This window comes from Arachis ipaensis, chromosome B9 (assembly GCF_059453495.1).
Source record: "Arachis ipaensis isolate K30076 ecotype BB chromosome B9, ASM5945349v1, whole genome shotgun sequence".
Lineage (NCBI taxonomy): Eukaryota > Viridiplantae > Streptophyta > Magnoliopsida > Fabales > Fabaceae > Arachis > Arachis ipaensis.
In genome coordinates, this window is record NC_142444.1 from 29,758 (window position 1) to 47,368 (window position 17,611).

Sequence of the window (17,611 nt, forward strand, 5' to 3'; positions counted from 1 at the left end):
CAAAAACCCAAAACCCCGAAACCCCTAAACCCCAAAACCCCCAAAACCCCCAAAACCCAAACCCCAAACCCCAAACCCCAAACCCCAAACCCCCCGGACCCCGGACCCCAAACCCCAAAAAAACCCTAAAAAACCCCTAAACCCTAAAAAAACCCCGATCCCCGAGCCCCAGACCCCAAACCCCAGACCCCAGACCCTAGAACCCCCAGACCCCCGACCCCAGACCCCAGACCCCAGACCCCAACCCCCAAACCCCAAACCCCAAACCCCAACCCCTAATCCCAACCCCTAAACCCTAAACCCAAGCCATAAGCCCTAAACCCTTAAACCCCTAAACCCCTAACCCCTAAACCCTAAACCCGAGCACTAAGCCCTAAACCCTAAACCCCTAAACCCCTAAACCCTAAACCCCCAACCCGGAACCCTAAACCCAAAACCCCCAACCCGAAACCCTAAACCCTAAACCCCCAACCCGGAACCCCCAACCCCCAACCCCCCGGAACCCCCCGAACCCCGACCCCCGTACCCCCGACCCCCGACCCCCGACCCCCGAACCCCCGTACCCCCGAACCCTAAACCCCCTAAACCCTAAACCATAAACCCCAAACCCTAAACCCTAAACCCTAAATAATAACAATTTACAATATTATTTTAAATAAATTTCAAAATAACATTATTTATTAAAAAATAAAATTATTTTAAATATTTTATACAATTAAAAAATATTAAAAAAACATTTAATAAAATTAATTTATATTTTAATATCAAAATAATATTATAAAATTATTGAAACTTTTTTAAAAGTATTTTATATGTATATTGCGCCTTTATATATTATAAAAAAATTAAAATTGGTATGTCCACATCTTCGCATGATATCCTTTATCTATGTCAATGACTCAATGTGCGTACTTCATAGGTAAGAAACATGGCCAATAATCCTGATTATATCATGTAAGAACAACAATAACAGTTAAACAGAAATTCAATTAACCAAAAAATGTAGGTCACCTGCCATGAATGTACTTAATTTCAGGTAACAATAATTTTAGCATTAAATAGGTGAATGTTTTGCACAAGGATACTCGCAACTTTTTTATTGCTTGATCTTTGACAGAAATTAAAATAGGAGTAAATACTAAATAGCTATCGGCGTTTGGCATTTTGAGCAACTCACAGCACTTACCATTGCAGGTCTAATTTTGAATATATCTCCACTGCTATAATAATATTAACACAAAATGGTATTCAGCTGAATGGGAACTGAACGAGACAACGCTGCATTTTTTACTTCCAAGCATACACTGTCAGACTCATGGTAAGCATACATCCCAAACAGTGACATTTCCCGACTTTCAAATACTCAACAATATAAGGAGACACGAACAGTGTAAGGTCAAGCCCACCAACATGCTTAACCATGCCACTCTGTTTCAGTAAATAACCATGTCAACGAGGTCTGTAATGTAACATTGTTTTTCCTTCATTGCGCACGCTACCTTGGGCAAAAACTGGATCTTTCTGTTAAATTTAATGATTAATTTATCTCAATACAAAGAAGTTCCATAAAGAACATTCAAGTAGTTCCATAAATAAAATTTAAGTAGTCCTTTTAACGAACCTTACAAGTCGCTAAGCCTTTGGTTGACCTGAATTAGTTGTGGATGATATACCAAATGACGGTCACAGCCCAACATAGCAGGAATGATCCCCTCAAAACTTCTAGGAATTATTACCCTGATATTGTAAATTGTTAAACCACTATATCAAATTTGCATACTTTAAGACTCTCAAAAAAGGAGAAAAAATGAGAAAGAAGGAGAAGGGGGGAAAAGAGAGAAAGGGAGAGGGGGGGGGGGGGGGGGGGGGATTTTGCACACTTTAGAAAAGAAAATGAATCAAGCACAACCAGATATACCCGGATAAGAAAAATGTCATGGTCAACCCACTTCGGGTAGTAAAATTTTAAGAGTGTCCAACACAAATTTGAAGCAACATTGGTATCGCAAGTTGCAAAAACTCATGAATGTCATAACTTATGAGCAGTGGGATATGTGCAACATTGACGTTGCATTCAACACACTGATTTAAACCAATACAATGGTTTCACAAACAAAAGATAGTGACCTTCTTCATAAACGGAGAAAGAAAAGACTAAAAAGCACAGGGTTAAAGTATGCTTACAAAATAGAAAACTTCATCAAGAACTTAAGATTTTCAATAAAACACCCCCACTGTTTCAAGACTAGAAGAGATATCAGATGATAAACATAGGTGGGAAATGAGTAATGACTTACCAGATCTGGATTTTTAGGATCCTGAAGATGATTTCTGAACCCAGACTTGTTTCTGCAGACACAATAAGCACTTTAATCGGTTAATCAAGGAAGAGGCATGAGAAAGTACATTAGCAGTTGAAATGTATACCTCGTGAGCACCATGCCCACCACCACCTTTTTTGGATGCCTTCCCATCACCTAAACTGACAGCAACATCATCCTTCCCTATATGGGAAACTCCTCGGCGAGTAAAATTCCTTTGAGGACCTAGACAATTCAAACGATCAGTTGAGGGACGTATCCGTAATCCATTATCATAAGGCAAGAAAGAAACTACGGTGTATATTATGACTCTTTCATAATTAGCCATAATCAGTAAAGAGCACCAACCATTCTCAACAGAGGTACTGCTACGTCCAACTATGGAAGCTAAAGATTCCCCATTCCTGTTTGCAGCAGTAACATTTTCTTTTACCTCTGCCAAAACCAGAGGATAAACAAATTTTATTATGCCAAATTTCAAGTAGGGTATTAATTTCAAAAGAAATATTAGATAAGATATATTGTCTATTTTGTTGGTAAACTCAATGCACAGTCAAAAGGTCAAACCTTCACCTGATTCAGGAAGAGTAGGCTGTATCAATGAGGATGGTGACTGCTCATTATCAGCATGTGAAACATCAGAACGACGAAGAGGTGTCCAAACACCACGGTCAGGTCTATCCTTGTTTCTTGTACGTTTTTCTATTTTCTCACCAACACTACCCAAACCATGTGTATCCTTTTTTACAAACTTTTCATCCAAAGATCTTTTGGAATCCCCTTCAGCATTAAGTTTGCTGCTTTCCAAAGAACGAGCAGGTCGCTTTCCATTATCTGAACTTAAGATTTGAATCTTATGTTGGGTCACAGTTGAAGGTTGACTTTGACGAGCCTCACTATTTAGAAGTATGCTCCTAATCAACCTTCCACTAGCTTCACGCCTCTGGTTCTGTTTTGCAGTAGTTGAACCAGCTGAATTTCCAGATTGTATACTTTGCTGCTTTATCACACCCTCAGTGGTCTGAAAGTGCCATAAAAATTTCTTAATAACAAATTCACAGCAATCAGCTCACCCCATGTTTGAGTAAGGGTCTAAAAGTACATATGGGTGACTTAGGACATCCGAAATCACTTCTCATAAGGGAAAAAAAAAGAGGGGGGGGGGGGTTACTGAAGTCCAGTAAAATGCATGAAAAATGGAGATCAGCATCGTATTAATACTGTAGAAAAGGAAGGGACCCTTTATGGGTAAAACAAAACCTACAATAGGAATTTCCCGTTGTTTTCCTTTCAGAAGAAGGATCTTTTTCTTTCCCGAGTCAGAAGTCACCGGGATTCCAGAAATTGGACCTTCAATGCCGTGTACTTCATTCATGGTGGGAAAAAAGTAATATTAGCTGAGATGAATGAGTATACATATTTGAGAGTGTGTGTGTGTGCGCGCGCGCGTGTGTGTATATAAGCACGTATGAATTAAAGATTCATCTTCTACTCCTCTACTTAAGCACATATGAACCAAAGGCATTCACAGGAAAAAGCTAATCAAACAAAATAGAAAGGAAGAAAAGTCAAATTACAAGTTTCAAGTTCAGATATTCCTTTTATATTCGAAGCAGCTGATTGATCCTCTCGCCGGGGGACCACAGTGAAGGCTGACTTGTCTTTGGACTCTTTTCGAGTGGCATCCTTTACATTGTCCTTTTGAACATACTGAAAATCAGAAACAATTTCAACAAGTCACAGCATCTGCTATTTTTTGGAAGAATGAAGGGAACATTGATTAGAAACAATCAATTATTAAAGAGAAAAGAAAAAAACAAAGCTAATTCAAACTTAGTCATGTAATGCCACTGGCGTACAAAGACATTTAGCAGTGACTGATTTCTTGAAGCCTCAATCCTTTATTTCTTTCTGTTTTTATAGAAGAAGGCTCAGAGTCATTCTAAAGCTCAAGGCCCGCTAAAATGTATCCTCAGAATGAAGTGAACCATTGACAGCATGTTCATCTTGTATTTATAGTATTGACAGAAAAATTAATTCTTCTATGAAAATGTCAAGGCATTCAAAATAAGCCAATTTATAGAAAATGCATTCTTTTTAATTACTAAGACTTACTTTTTTCTTTTCCAAGCCTCGTTTGGTATTGCCTGAGCCAAGCTTGCCTCGCATAGCAGCTCTAGCACTTCTGCTACCTTTTGTGGTGACTGGGAAAGCCTATCATTGATTAATAAGCCATAACATATGGAGTATTGTTAAATAACAACCATGATAAACCATCCAAACTTATGTTATCTGCAATGTAACAAATTAAATTGATATAGGACTAGAATAATTTTACTCAGCAGGTGAGGAAGACAAGCCCATTCCAGCTCAACTGTTGTCGATTTATAAGACCCAACTCACCAATCATAACTTAATCATATGTTCACCAACCAATCAGTAATAGATCATCAAAACCCATAACATTCAATGCTCTCTCAAGATTACAAAATACAAGAAGATCCATTCATCATGATAAATACAAGTGTAAACCTTCCCCGTATTTGGAAGCTTTGCATCAAGTAAGAATGCAATTAATGGCTTAATTAAAAAGGCATAAAAATGCTTTCAAATAACATTGACGCAAAGTGGGTGTCCATCTCTGCCTAAACTTAATAAATTGAAATGGTTAACATTTTTACATACTATTATTAATTAAATTTATACAAAATGTCACTCTTTTTAAGCAAAATTAAATCCTGATATCAGCAAGTGTCAATCCCACTTGCAGCCATTATCACGCATTGCTGTCTTTGAAATGTTAAAGCATATTAAGTGCGTGCACGAGCATATCTTAAACATTTGAAATATAATTGTTCAAATCTCTGGGCCCTATTTGGTTTCAGAAAATGTTTTCTGTTTTCATTTCCAGGGTTTTCTGTTTTCACAATTTTATGAAGGAAAAAAAAGTGAAAACAATAAAAACTAGTTTTATGTTTCCATTTTCTGTCTGTACTTTTTCCTTCATAAAACCCTCAAAACAAAAATAAAACACAAACCAAACAGACCCTTAGTTTGTAAAACCATCATAATTCTAATCAAAACTCAACATAGCCAGCAGAAGCCTAGTAAAAGCACATGGGCGTAAAGATACAATATAATAATTAATTCACTAAACTTCTAACAGTTGTCTGAATCAGGTTAAACAACAAGAAGATGAAATAAAACACCTTATCAATAAATCAATCAGCTGCAAATTAAATGCAACATTGAGAGTCTTAACTAATGACATAAAAGTAGACCTGGAATCATTACCTGCGCACCAATGTCAACAGAACGTTTCTGACGAACATATTCCATCAAGGGTGTGACAATAGGTCCTTCCTTGTTGGCCCCTAGAATGAAGGAGACCATTAGGCATGGTAATTTTGAAATATGTCTTCAGATAAATCTTCATGGACTTGTTTAACCTCAATCTTATGACTTATTGCCTACTGACTTTTAATCAAATAAATTTGGTGAAGCTATAACTAACCAGCTTGCTCAGCTTCTTTTCTTTCCAATTGTATTTCTGCACTGGGAAGATGTTCAGGAGGCTTTGCAATGAATTTGAGGAACTCAAGGTAGTCTGGATCTGTCCTTGTCATCAGGGGCAAAAAGACAAGGGGATTAAATGAAAAGTGCACATGTTGTAAACCCCTAACTACCTAGCATTAGAACATTTAAACAATTAGACCACAAAAAGTTAAATCACATTAATACCTTTATATATAGTCCCTTCACGACCATCTTTTTTCGTAGTTGGTCTTGGAACACGCTGAGAAGGTGCATACTCTACTATTGCTTTATGCTGCGCACCTGATTGAATACTAGACATTAAGATTTTGAATACCATTAAAACATTCAACATTAAATACAGAAAAGTAAAACAAACAGCACATAAAGTTTTATATAAATTCTTTATTTAGACTTTTTTTTTAACTTCAATATTATTGGTTTTGAGGGGTATGATTAGAATAGAAGTTCAAAATTGAAGGAAATGATAAATATGAAAATATGGGCCTCTGTTCATAAAATTTGTGAAAAATGTTGATTGATCTATAGACGAGGTGGAATTTTAAGTCCACTAAATGAATTCTGTCATGGAAACAATCAATTAAAGTTGCAACAAGCATAGGCCTTTTAGAAAGCTAAAAAATAGTACAGAAAACATCACTCATGTTTCAAGGAAAAAAAAATTATCCACCACAACAGAGCAAACAAACTCGTCTAAGTGTTCACACAAATGATTGGCATCAAAACAGTTATGGACAAAATATGCCTCGTGAATTACCTCTCTCGTTGACAAAAACATGTCCATCAAAGAACTCAGCAAACTCAAAAACATCGTCAGGACTCTTGAAGTCTATATAAGCTCGAGAATGCCTCTGGTTCTTGTGGCTGCAAATATTATTATAGCATGCAGAAATTGCAATTTCAATGTTATGTTCTGCTTTGTTTCAGTCCAACGTAAAAAGAGGAAGATGGAACTATAATTTGACCAGCAAGATTAAAAGTGTCCGAGAGCCAACAACTACAACTTGATCTAAAGCCCTAGGATTTATTAAAGTATATTCAATGAAAAAAAATGGTGCAGATGCAGCCAAGCCAACAAAACAAGGCTGGGTCAGTATAGCAATAGCATGTTGGTTCATTTCTCTTTGGCATCGCTGCTCGAGTAAGCTCAGCTCAGCTAGATCCTAGAGGCTAGACGGTGTCTAACTATATATCTCTATAATAATAATAATAATAATAATAATAATAATAATAATAATAATAATAATAATAATAATAATAATAATAACGGATGGAACCCTCCCTCCATGGAACACATGAGGTGACAAAACAAACGACTTAAAAAAAAAAAGAAAACGAAAAAGTAAAGAGCATAATAAGTAATAGCAATCAATAAATGATGTCCTATAAATTCCATTTTATTCTATGAATGAATTATTTCTTTGAAGGAAAAAAAAGGGGAGAATTAGAACTTAGAAGGAAGGGGAAGTACCTGGTGTTGCCGGGGCGGAAAGAAAACCAATTGTAGCGAGAAGCGAAGTGATTATCGATGTGATGGAGGAGATCAGATTGAGTCAGAGACGGAGGCAAATGCCTAATCACCACTTTCGTCTTTTCCCTTTCCGAACGGACCTTCATCTTCCAGTTCGATCACCAAAACCAACCTTTTTCTTCCTGTATTTCAACTTCCGTCTTTCCCCTTTCCTTCGCTTTGGCTAATCCATCTAGGCATCTAGAAACAACTCACTCGGTGGGCTCTATCGCCCTTCAATATTTGAAAGCTGAAACCCAATACACCATTCGGCCCAGTTTCCGATATTACTTTCTTTTTTAATTAATGACAATACTACGAGCTCCCAAAAAAAATATTTAATCCGATTTTTTATCTTTGATCTTTTTTTTGAGATTTGATTAGTTTTTGTGTCAAAAAAAAATAATATTAATTTTTTTTGACACAAAGACTAATTAGTCCATAAAAATAAAACTCAGAAATTGAAGTAGATTTTTTTTGTTAAGAATTTAGCTATCTTTTGAGATAATTGTCATGAGCTGTTTAGAATTTTTTTTCTTTTTCTCTTTTATCATGTACTAGCATAATTAAATGGTTTAAATTTAGTATATAATAGCGATTGAGATTTTTATTGAGCTGGTTAAATATGTTGTCTCTTAAATCTAAATATATTGTATCTGGACTATGATATAATACTTAAAATTGGAATTGTTCGATCTCTCCTACCCAAAAAAAATCTCGTGCAAGATACAGTAGCCAAAAAAAAGTTCATAATAAAATTATTTTCCAAATTCAATCTATATATCATTAGATTATTTTGTTAATAAAAATCATTAAGATTATTTAAGTACTCCTATAGCTTTTTTATCATAATTAAAGAAAAAGTTAAGTAAAAAATACCAAAGGATATTTGTTAAGAAAATTAAGGGTTTAACTGTTTACGCCTTTACGGATACATATTAGAATTTACAATCACCAATTGAAAAAAAAAATTCATAAAATATACACAAAATTTAAAATTTTAATGTATTTTTTATACATTAATAAAAAATTAAACTACCGAAATAATATTCAAAAATTTATATTTCTAACAAAAATAATTCTAAAAAGTACAACCAATAAATAAACTTTTAAAAGAATGTTATAAAAATAGTCCAAAAAGATTTATTTGTAAGTAGCAAACAAATTGTATATTCAATAAATAACTTGTATATTTTATTTGAGTTTTTATAAGAATATTTAGACAAATATTTAAAAAGATACATGCAAAAAGATTGAAATAAAATTCTATCAATGGATCTCTTTTTCGTTTTTTTATTTAATTCATTTAGCATAAAATTACTATAAAATTGTTTCATTTCACCGAGGTTGGTTTTCGTAAGATCGGTGGTGAAGACAACATTGTCTTAAGTTTTTGAAAGGCCGTTTCATATTCTGAGTTCTATGTGAAGCATTGCTGTTTCTTGAGTATGTTAAAGAAGTGTTGTGAATGATTGGATATTAATGGTAAGAATCAAGGTAACGCGGCTAGTCTTTCATTTAATTATTGTATCTTGTTTATTGTTCGATGACTTCTTATTTTTATTATTGTTTTATATTTTTCAGGGTTTGCCTTAATGCTCCTTGATGTGAGCATGAAATCGAGAAATTTGTCGCTTTTAACTCCAAAGACACATTTTTTAGGGTTAAACCTCATGTTATGTTGTCTTTATTACTTGAAGACTTCTTCTAGGTCAACTCTATGATTTCGGTCTCGTTCTGTTTTTACCACCATGTCGTCAAAGTAGACCTCGAGATTCTTTTTTATTTGTTTGTTGAAAACTTTGTCCATGAGTCATTGATAAATGACACCTGCATTCTTTAAGCCAAAAGACATAACCTTATAACAATAAAATTTACTAATTCAGTAATAAAAGCTGCTTTGTATTCGTCCTTGGGATGAATTAGGATTTAGTTATAGTCTGAATATGCGTCTAGGAAACTTAAAATATTATAACACGAGGCATTATCTACAAGTTTATCATTACATGGGAGAGGGTAAGCATCTTTTAGACATGCTTTATTTAAATTAGTAAAGTCTACACACATTCGCCATTTACCTGAGGCTTTCCTTACCATTACAACGTTGGACAGCCACGTTGTAAAACGCAGGTCTTTTATGAATCCTGCGTGCAATAGTTTCCGAGTTTCCTCCAGGCATACTGACCTTTTTTTGTCGCCCATGTTTCTTTTTCTTTGTGATATAGGTCGGATTTTTGGGTCAATTTGTAATGTATGGCATATGTAGCTCGGATCGATGTCAGGCATGTCTGCTGGAGTCTATGTGAAGAGGTCAACGTTTTTTCGGAGTATGTTGATGATGTTTTCTTTGTTTCCTGCAAGGAGAGAGCGGCTTATGTAAGTAAAATGATTGTCATTATTGTCTAATGTTATCTTTTTAAGATTGTCTATTGGTGAGGGTCTGTCTTGAAGATCTTCTCTGGGGTCAAGGTCTGCTATGTTTGAAATATTTGCCATGTTGAATGTATTTCTCGAAAGCTCGATTCTTGGAGCATTTTCTAATTTGATTTTAAGGCTTTCGTTGTAACAATGCCGAGCCTCTCTGGTGGAGAGGATTATGCCAATTCGGAATATAGACAAAACGATTCCGTTGATAGCATAGTCCGAATTGACAATCGATCCTCTCAATCAAAGTTTAGAAGGACAAATTATCACAATTAAAACCAATATAAACCGGGAGTTTGAATTCCCAGGTCGTCTCCCAAGGACCAGTGATTAATGAGTGCGCAATTTCGGTTGTGAAGATAACAAGATTTTCAATGAAGAGATAAACAATTAAAGGAATAAAAGAACATTCAAAATTGCAAGTAATGTACTAATAAAGGAATTAAAGAACTAGCTATGTAATATGAACAAATAAGATATAAAAGTGATTGATGTATGTATGTGTGTGTGTGATTCAAAGCATAAATAGAATCTTGGCTTGGGATAAGCTAAGGGTCCTTACCTTGTTGCAACCACAACTATGACAATTGTAATGGATTAATCTCACTTAGTTAACCCTTACATCGGAGAGTAGGTCAAGTGAGCATAGTTATTCTTAATCCACAAATCCTAACTCACTTGCTAATCGCCTTAGCAACAAGTTAGCGTTAGTGGAAACAAGAACAATTAACAATCCAAAAATTATTACTAAATGTTGGACATTCCAACTCTAGGAACCCATATGCTCATTTTTTCCAAGCCAAGAGGTGGAAATTTAGCCCATAATCAAAATTGACATTTCCACAAACACTTGGTGGGCATAAACATAAATCATGACAAAATTGAGAAAATGCTTGAAACTATGAGCAACAAATGATCAAAAGCAACAATAGTAACTCAACCAAGCATATAACAATCATCAATCATCAAAATCATCAACAAGAGATCAAAATTGCAAAAAGTATATGTATTAATTATATGACTTTAACTACAAGAAAGAGATCAAAATTGTAACTATAAAAAGTAGTAATTAAGAAATACTTACAATGGAGGCTAGCAAAAATCCAAGATCAAAATTGGAAATGGCACTTGAAATGTAAAACCCTAATGGTGTTGAGAGAAAACTTAAAGAAAAACTAAACTAAAGCCTCCTACTACTATCTAAAAACTACCCTAATGACATGCTATCCTTCTACTATGTTTGCCCCCTCCAATATGAGCTATGGCCATCAGAATTAGGCCTCCAATCCCTCAAAAACGTGAGTCACATGCGTTTTTAATGAAAGCATGTGCGGGCACCTGTGCGTACGCACAGACGTGTGCACACGCACACTTGGCCGAAATCTCAGGTTGTGTGTACGCACAAGAGGCTGTGCGCACGCACACTTCGCAATGCTTTGGATGATGATGCGACGCACAAGATGTTGTGCACTCACACACTTTGCTTTGCTTTGCTACCTGTGCGTACGCACAAGGTGCTGTGCGCACGCACACATCGCTTTGCTCTTCTCCTTTGTTTCTTCATGCTTCCTCCTCCTTGCATGATCCTTTTCCATTCTCACCAAGCCATTCCTATCTTATACCTCTGAAATTACTCACAAACAACATCAAGGTATCGAATGGAAGGCAAATGGCATAAAATAGGTCAAATTAGGCATAAAAGAGCATGTTTTCATAATCAAGCACAATTTAGGAGGAAAGCTCAAAAGCATGCTATTTAATGGAATAAGTGTAGGTTTGTATGATAAAATCCACTCAATTCTAACAAAAAATTATCGTAAAATATGGATTCATTACTCTCTCTGATCAGAGTGTATAATGGCTACTTGGTTGTCCTGTACCTGAAACTTAGCACAAAGGTGAACAGTAGATATGATAGCACCAAAAGAATTCAAAAAAGGTCTACCAAGAATGACATTATAAGGACTAGGGCAGTCCACCACCAAGAACTGCACGTCCTTTGTTGTTGATAGAGGGTAGTCACCCAATGTTACTTTCATCCATATGCTCCTGAGAATAGGTACTCGTTTTTCTGAGAATCCTACCAATTCTCCCGAGGAAGGTTGCATTATTTTGTCACTTAGCTTCATCTTCTGGACAGTAGAGTAGAATAGGATATCAGCACTGCTGCCCGGGTCAAGTAGGACTTTCTTAACTAGGAGGTCTCCCGCTTGGATGGAAATGACCACTGGATCGTCTAGATTGGTGGCTTTTGCTTGGTAGTCAGATTGCTCGAAGGCTATGGTGGACATGTTCGGTGGTTGGACGACTTCCGCTGTTCCTTAGATCATTAGCATTGCTCGGTAGCTTCTTTTTCTTGCCGAGCTCGTATGCCCGCCGCCTGCGAACCCTCTTGAAATACAATTAATAACCCCCTTGTTGGTGGGGGTTGGTGTTTAGCCTTCTCGGTGATGTTCGGGTTTTTCTCGGACTATATATTGGTTGAACTTTGTTGACCTTGTTGTATTCGTCCGCTTACATATTTGTCCAGATGGCTTTTTTTGGCCAATCTTTCTAAAATATCTTTCGCGATCACACATTCATCAGTGGTGTGGCCAAATTTTTAGTGGAAAGCACAATGCTTTGATTTGTCAACGTAACTTTGATCTTGATATGAACCTGCTCTACTTGAAGGTTTGATGATCTTCGCGTTTAGTATCTCTTTGATGATATCTTCCCTTCTAGTATTGAATTGTGTGTCGCATCGTACTTTGGTGTCAGCTTGAAAGATTTCTTGTGGTCTTTGTGGTTTGGTGTCTTAGGGTGCCTCTCCTCCTCCCGACGAGGTAGCTATTTGTTGGCTCTCCGAGATTCTCTGAGCTCCTTGATTTCCATCTGACCTGTGGTTTTTTCTCGAAATTCTTCCAATGTTCTCGGTTTAGTTACAGCTATTATTTCTTGGAACTTGCCAGGTCTGAGGCCGCTCTTAAAGGCATGCAGGTGGACCTCTGGGTTTAGATCGGGAATTTCCATGGTCGCATTGGCAAATTACGTCATGTAATCCTTTAAACTCTCATGCTGGCCTTGCTTAATGGTACTTAGGTAGTCTGACTCGTGTACGTATATCTTTGATGCAGCAAAGTAATCAATGAAAGATCGCGCCAATTCCTCGAAAGAAGATATAGAACCTGCAGGCAACTTAGAAAACTAAAGTAATGCAGCACCGTCTAAGAAAGTAGCAAATGCTCGACAAAATATAGGTTCAGAGGCACCATTAAAAAACATCATAGATTGAAATTTCTTAACGTGGACGCGGGGGTCGCTGAACCCTTGGTATGGCTTAAGATCGGTTGGCAGTACGAAATTCTTCGGCATTTGGAGTTTGACAATGCTTTCTGAGAAGGGGTTGTCTATGGTCAGCCTTTCTTTTGGTGGGGTGATTTCGTGGGGTTCTGCTTCCCGCGATTTCGCACTGTTCCCACTGGGGTTTCCTTCGCCATGCTTGTCGTTCTGATTTTTGGACGACCATTTGGCTATCCTCCGAACCTCAGCTTGTAGCTTGGCAATCTGAGCCATAAGGTCGACTTGTGTGGGTTGTTGGACCCCGTTATCCGCCATACACGAGGATTGGTAATCCTGCGTAAAAAAGATAAAAATAGTGTAGAGGAGATGGTGGGGTTAGATAAATCGGTCCCCACGGTGGGCGCCAAATGTTCTATTAAAGGATATTCTTCTGAGTTATAGCTCGGCGATGCGCTGCTCCATGAGCTTTTATGATTAGTGAAGAGTTATCCCCGGAACTTGGATTGCGGCGTGGAACTTCCAAGAAAGATTTCGACGCTCAAGTCAGTAATTTTCTTTAGAAGGAGAAAAATAAGAAAATACGTTATTGTGGTGAGATTGTAGCTGTTCTCCATAATAGATAGCATTCGTAGTATTTTTTCCAGTCTGTGTTGTGAGGGTAGCTCGCCTTATTATATAGATGAGTGAAGTTGGTATCTGCAACAGTTTGCAGAGGTAGTGTTCGGATTCTTAGGGAAGTTAACTATGATTTTGAATACGAGCTTTAGTGGTGCGGGATTCTCGTCTCTTTTGGTTTTAACGAGATTTCCTCGTCAGCCCGATATATGCTCGATGGGTTACTCTGAAGTCGAGGTTGTAGGTATGGTCCACTTCCAAAACAAAATTTAATGTCTACAAATTTTATTGAGAATATATATTATTGGAAAGTTTTCACCTATACCAGCCAATTTTGCTTGCACACTGCTATGTCACATACGGTCCAATAGCATGTTTACATTTTGTCTTGTAGCTATTAGTGGAATTACAAAACAATCACTAAAATGTACTAATAAAAGACAAAAAAAAATCAGACTTAATAGTGACTAACACAGAATACGACCGTGCTCTGTTTGGTTACTGTCTTCAAAATAGATGAACACAAACACAACTATATAAAAGATATGGACACAAATAGACATAAAATTTTTAACGTGTTTGAAAATAGTGTACAAAACACAACAATTTAATTTAAATGTCCATTTTATTCTTATTAGTTATCTACCATCATCTACCACCAATACTAACGCTCCCGCCACTATAGCTTTCTACCACCACCACCGCCACCTGCAATTTTTTAGCTTTGTCGCAAAATACTATCTTCAACTTTCATTTATTCATCAGCTCAGCAATTCAATTTTTTCATTAAAAGAAATTGAAACAAGTTGAAATAAATAAAAAAGAGAACGAATGTGAGACAGACAGATCTCAAGAATGGTCAACCACTATTTTGGACTTTTTTAATTTTTTGTCGCCTTTCTTAATGAAATTGATTCAAGTAATAGTAGAGACGAACAGATCTGAGCAACACCTGATGAGTGTAGACGAATAAATCTGATCGAAGATGATGAAATGGTGGTGATGGGCGCGACTATGTGAAGAGAAAAAGAGAAAAGAGGAGGAAGAAGAAAGAAGGGGCGTCAGTGGTGGCGGCTTGCGGCAGCGGTGTGGAGGGACACAACAATGGGGGGAGAAATAGAGTGATGGGTGTGGCGATGCGAAGAGAGAAAGAGAGAAGGAGATGAGAAAGAGAGGAGAGGCAATGGCTATGGCTATGGCAGTGGTGTGGAGGAGAGACACATCCATGGAAGAGGGAGGATGGAGGAAGGGACGTGGAGGTTGAAAAGATTTTGGGGTTAGAAACACAGAATAGAGAAGATAATAAGAGGAAAAAAGGGGGATTAGGGTTAGATTAATTAGGAACATAGTCGGGATAAAAATATAAAATTTTATGTCTTATAAGTTGTGATTTAATGTCTCAACTTAAAGGAGAAACACTAAAAATATGTATTTTGTGTATATTTGTGTACCATCATGTCTATAAAAAATCTGTGTCTCAACAAACAAATGATGGACATGTGACACCGTGTCCATATATTTAATGTCCAGAGACACCAACTAAACCCACCTTAGCAGAATTTAATAAATTTAGCCAAACTGAAAGTTGAAAGAGTGGAAGCTGTTGGGGCGTGCCGTACTGCCATAGGTTGAAGTGCTGGGCAAGTAATTGTTCATTAGTTGGGTCAATTTTTGTTTTCATTTTTGATGTACAAGTTATTAATCTTTGAAAAATAAAAAATGTTATTTGTTTACTAAAATTAACCACTAAAATCAATCATTATGTATTTATATATAAATACACGTATTACTTTGATAAATCAATATGTTACACAGTATTAAATTGTTGATATCTCTGCAATTAAATTAAACTACATTCTTCTAAAATTCTAAATCAAAGAAGGAAAAAAAACATTCAATAAGAAGAAAAGTAAATAAAAGTATATTATTATATTTTACATATTTAAATTTATCTATAAAAAAATACACTAAAAATAAAAACAAAATTAAGGTAGCAACGTATGTTTTGGGATTTGTTTTAATTTTTCTATTTTTAATTAAATTTAAATTTACCTAATATTTAGTATTGTTAAATTTGTATTTTAAAATTTGAAAAAAATGTATCAAATATGATATTTATTGGATATGTTTGTTTTAATTTTTTTTTTAAATTTATATAACAAAAGACTAATTAAAAGATGAGGATTTCTAGTATTATTGTATAGTTAATTATCACTTTTTCATTAAAAATTAGATTAATACTATTTTTTCATTATTGGTCTTGTTTTATATAATGCAAAACTCTGATCATATAAATTACGGACACTTTACTAAGTTAACGTGTTCACGTGTCGGACACATTTTGGACACGACACTCACTGACACTCGTCGGACACGCGTGTCTGCTATGTTCAACCGTGTCTTAATAAAAAGCAAGAATTCTTCTTCGGACACACTTGGACACACCTAAATACCATCACGTGTCAGCGTGTCCAGTCTTATTCTTAACATATATTCTTGAAAAAAATTTAGATATAGTATATATTATTATTTATTAAAATAAAAAATATTTTAAATACTTGATATAATTAAAATAAGACACTAAAAATAATTAAAAAAATTAATTTATATTTTAATATCAATAAAATATCAAAATATCATTACGATTTACCTAAAAAATACTTTATATTTTATATGTATGCAGGTCCACGTGTCTTATAAAATTTTAAAATTCGCGTGTCAGTGTATCCTGTGTCGTGTCGTATCCCGTGTCCGTGTCAATAGTAGTTTGATCTACTGCTCTTAATTATTAAGCTTCCTTTACTTGGTTGTCTTTTAGTTTGGTCCTTAAATTTACATGACTCAAAAAACCTCAGTATTATAGAATCTTCTTAAGATATTCCTTTAATTATAATCAACAAGCTCTTAATGTTAATTATCGTTGCAGCCACATCATGTTGTGTTCTCTTTCGCAATTGCAATATTCATGTGTTTGGAATAAACATTACTTTATGCAATGTGGCTAATTGAGTTAATTCAACCATCACTTATTCGTTTTTTAACGTCGCCTTTTACTTCACATATGATAATGTCATATACATGATTCTAACACTAATTAGTAACTAGAGCGGTGTTTCTATTGAGAAAGGAACATAAAGGATATTGATAGGTCAACATATAATTTAAAAATATTTTACAAGCTACTTTTAATATTTTATAAGTTTTACTCTTTACCTAATATTATTTTTTTGGTTTTATTCATTAAATTATTATCTGTTAATATAATTTTTATTCATCTTTAATCACTACAAGAGAAACAGTACTTAGCAGCGGAAAATTGTCGGCGTTTCGCCTAATATTATTTATTTCGTTAACATAGTTTCATTCATTAAATTATTATATATTAATAATATAACATTGACAAAAATAACAAGCAGAATCAACCATTATTTTTTAGTTTTATCTAACTTATATTCTAAAAGTACATTTTAAGATTACCAATTAAAAAAATTTGTATAGAAAAAATATAAAATTTAATTTTTTAATACATTTGTTGTTCGTTTATTAAAATAAAAATTTAAAAATTTTTATTAGTGTAACCTTAACATATATTTTTAAAATACAAGTTAACTAAACTCTTAATTTTTTTTTTCCTATAAAACAGAACTTACATGGTGAATTTTAATCAATTAATTACGTTAACCTCTACAGTTGCATAATTATATTTTAAATAATTCATTCTGATATTATGCCTGATCTTTAATGAAGGTGATCCTATTATTTTCTCAAATTCTCCATAACCCAAAATGCTACTTACCAAAAATAAATGGCCCAATCTTTCCATTAGCTTAGCTTGCGCTTGTAGCTGATATCTCAGCTATAAATATTGCCTACGAAGAACGACAAAAACAGCCTGAAGTGCAAA

General features: G+C 35.1%; 2 protein-coding genes across 4 annotated transcripts; both read right to left on the minus strand.

Moving 5' to 3' along the window:
* Positions 1 to 1,030: 1,030 nt before the first annotated feature.
* On the minus strand, positions 1,031 to 7,685 carry UPF3 (Smg-4/UPF3 family protein). Of its 3 annotated transcripts, XM_088500655.1 has the most exons (14): positions 7,348 to 7,685; positions 6,634 to 6,740; positions 6,063 to 6,158; positions 5,836 to 5,934; positions 5,616 to 5,695; positions 4,437 to 4,535; positions 3,899 to 4,031; positions 3,586 to 3,686; positions 2,895 to 3,342; positions 2,670 to 2,756; positions 2,428 to 2,546; positions 2,298 to 2,349; positions 1,622 to 1,737; positions 1,031 to 1,521 (listed from the first exon to the last, which is right to left on the minus strand). In XM_088500655.1, exons 1-12 carry the CDS (start codon positions 7,491 to 7,493, stop codon positions 2,311 to 2,313), a joined length of 1,554 nt encoding a protein of 517 aa, XP_088356781.1. In that variant the 5' UTR covers positions 7,494 to 7,685; the 3' UTR covers positions 1,031 to 1,521; positions 1,622 to 1,737; positions 2,298 to 2,310. The 3 variants fall into 3 exon arrangements, with proteins under 3 accessions (XP_088356781.1, XP_088356780.1, XP_020959105.1); XM_088500654.1 differs by having other exon boundaries at positions 2,298 to 2,546; positions 7,348 to 7,657; XM_021103446.2 differs by lacking the exons at positions 1,031 to 1,521; positions 1,622 to 1,737 and adding an exon at positions 1,919 to 2,082 and having other exon boundaries at positions 2,185 to 2,349; positions 7,348 to 7,657.
* Positions 7,686 to 11,642: 3,957 nt separating this feature from the next.
* LOC148543483 (uncharacterized) lies at positions 11,643 to 12,101 on the minus strand. Its single transcript, XM_088497964.1, has one exon. It carries the CDS (start codon positions 12,099 to 12,101, stop codon positions 11,643 to 11,645), a length of 459 nt encoding a protein of 152 aa, XP_088354090.1.
* Positions 12,102 to 17,611: the final 5,510 nt, after the last annotated feature.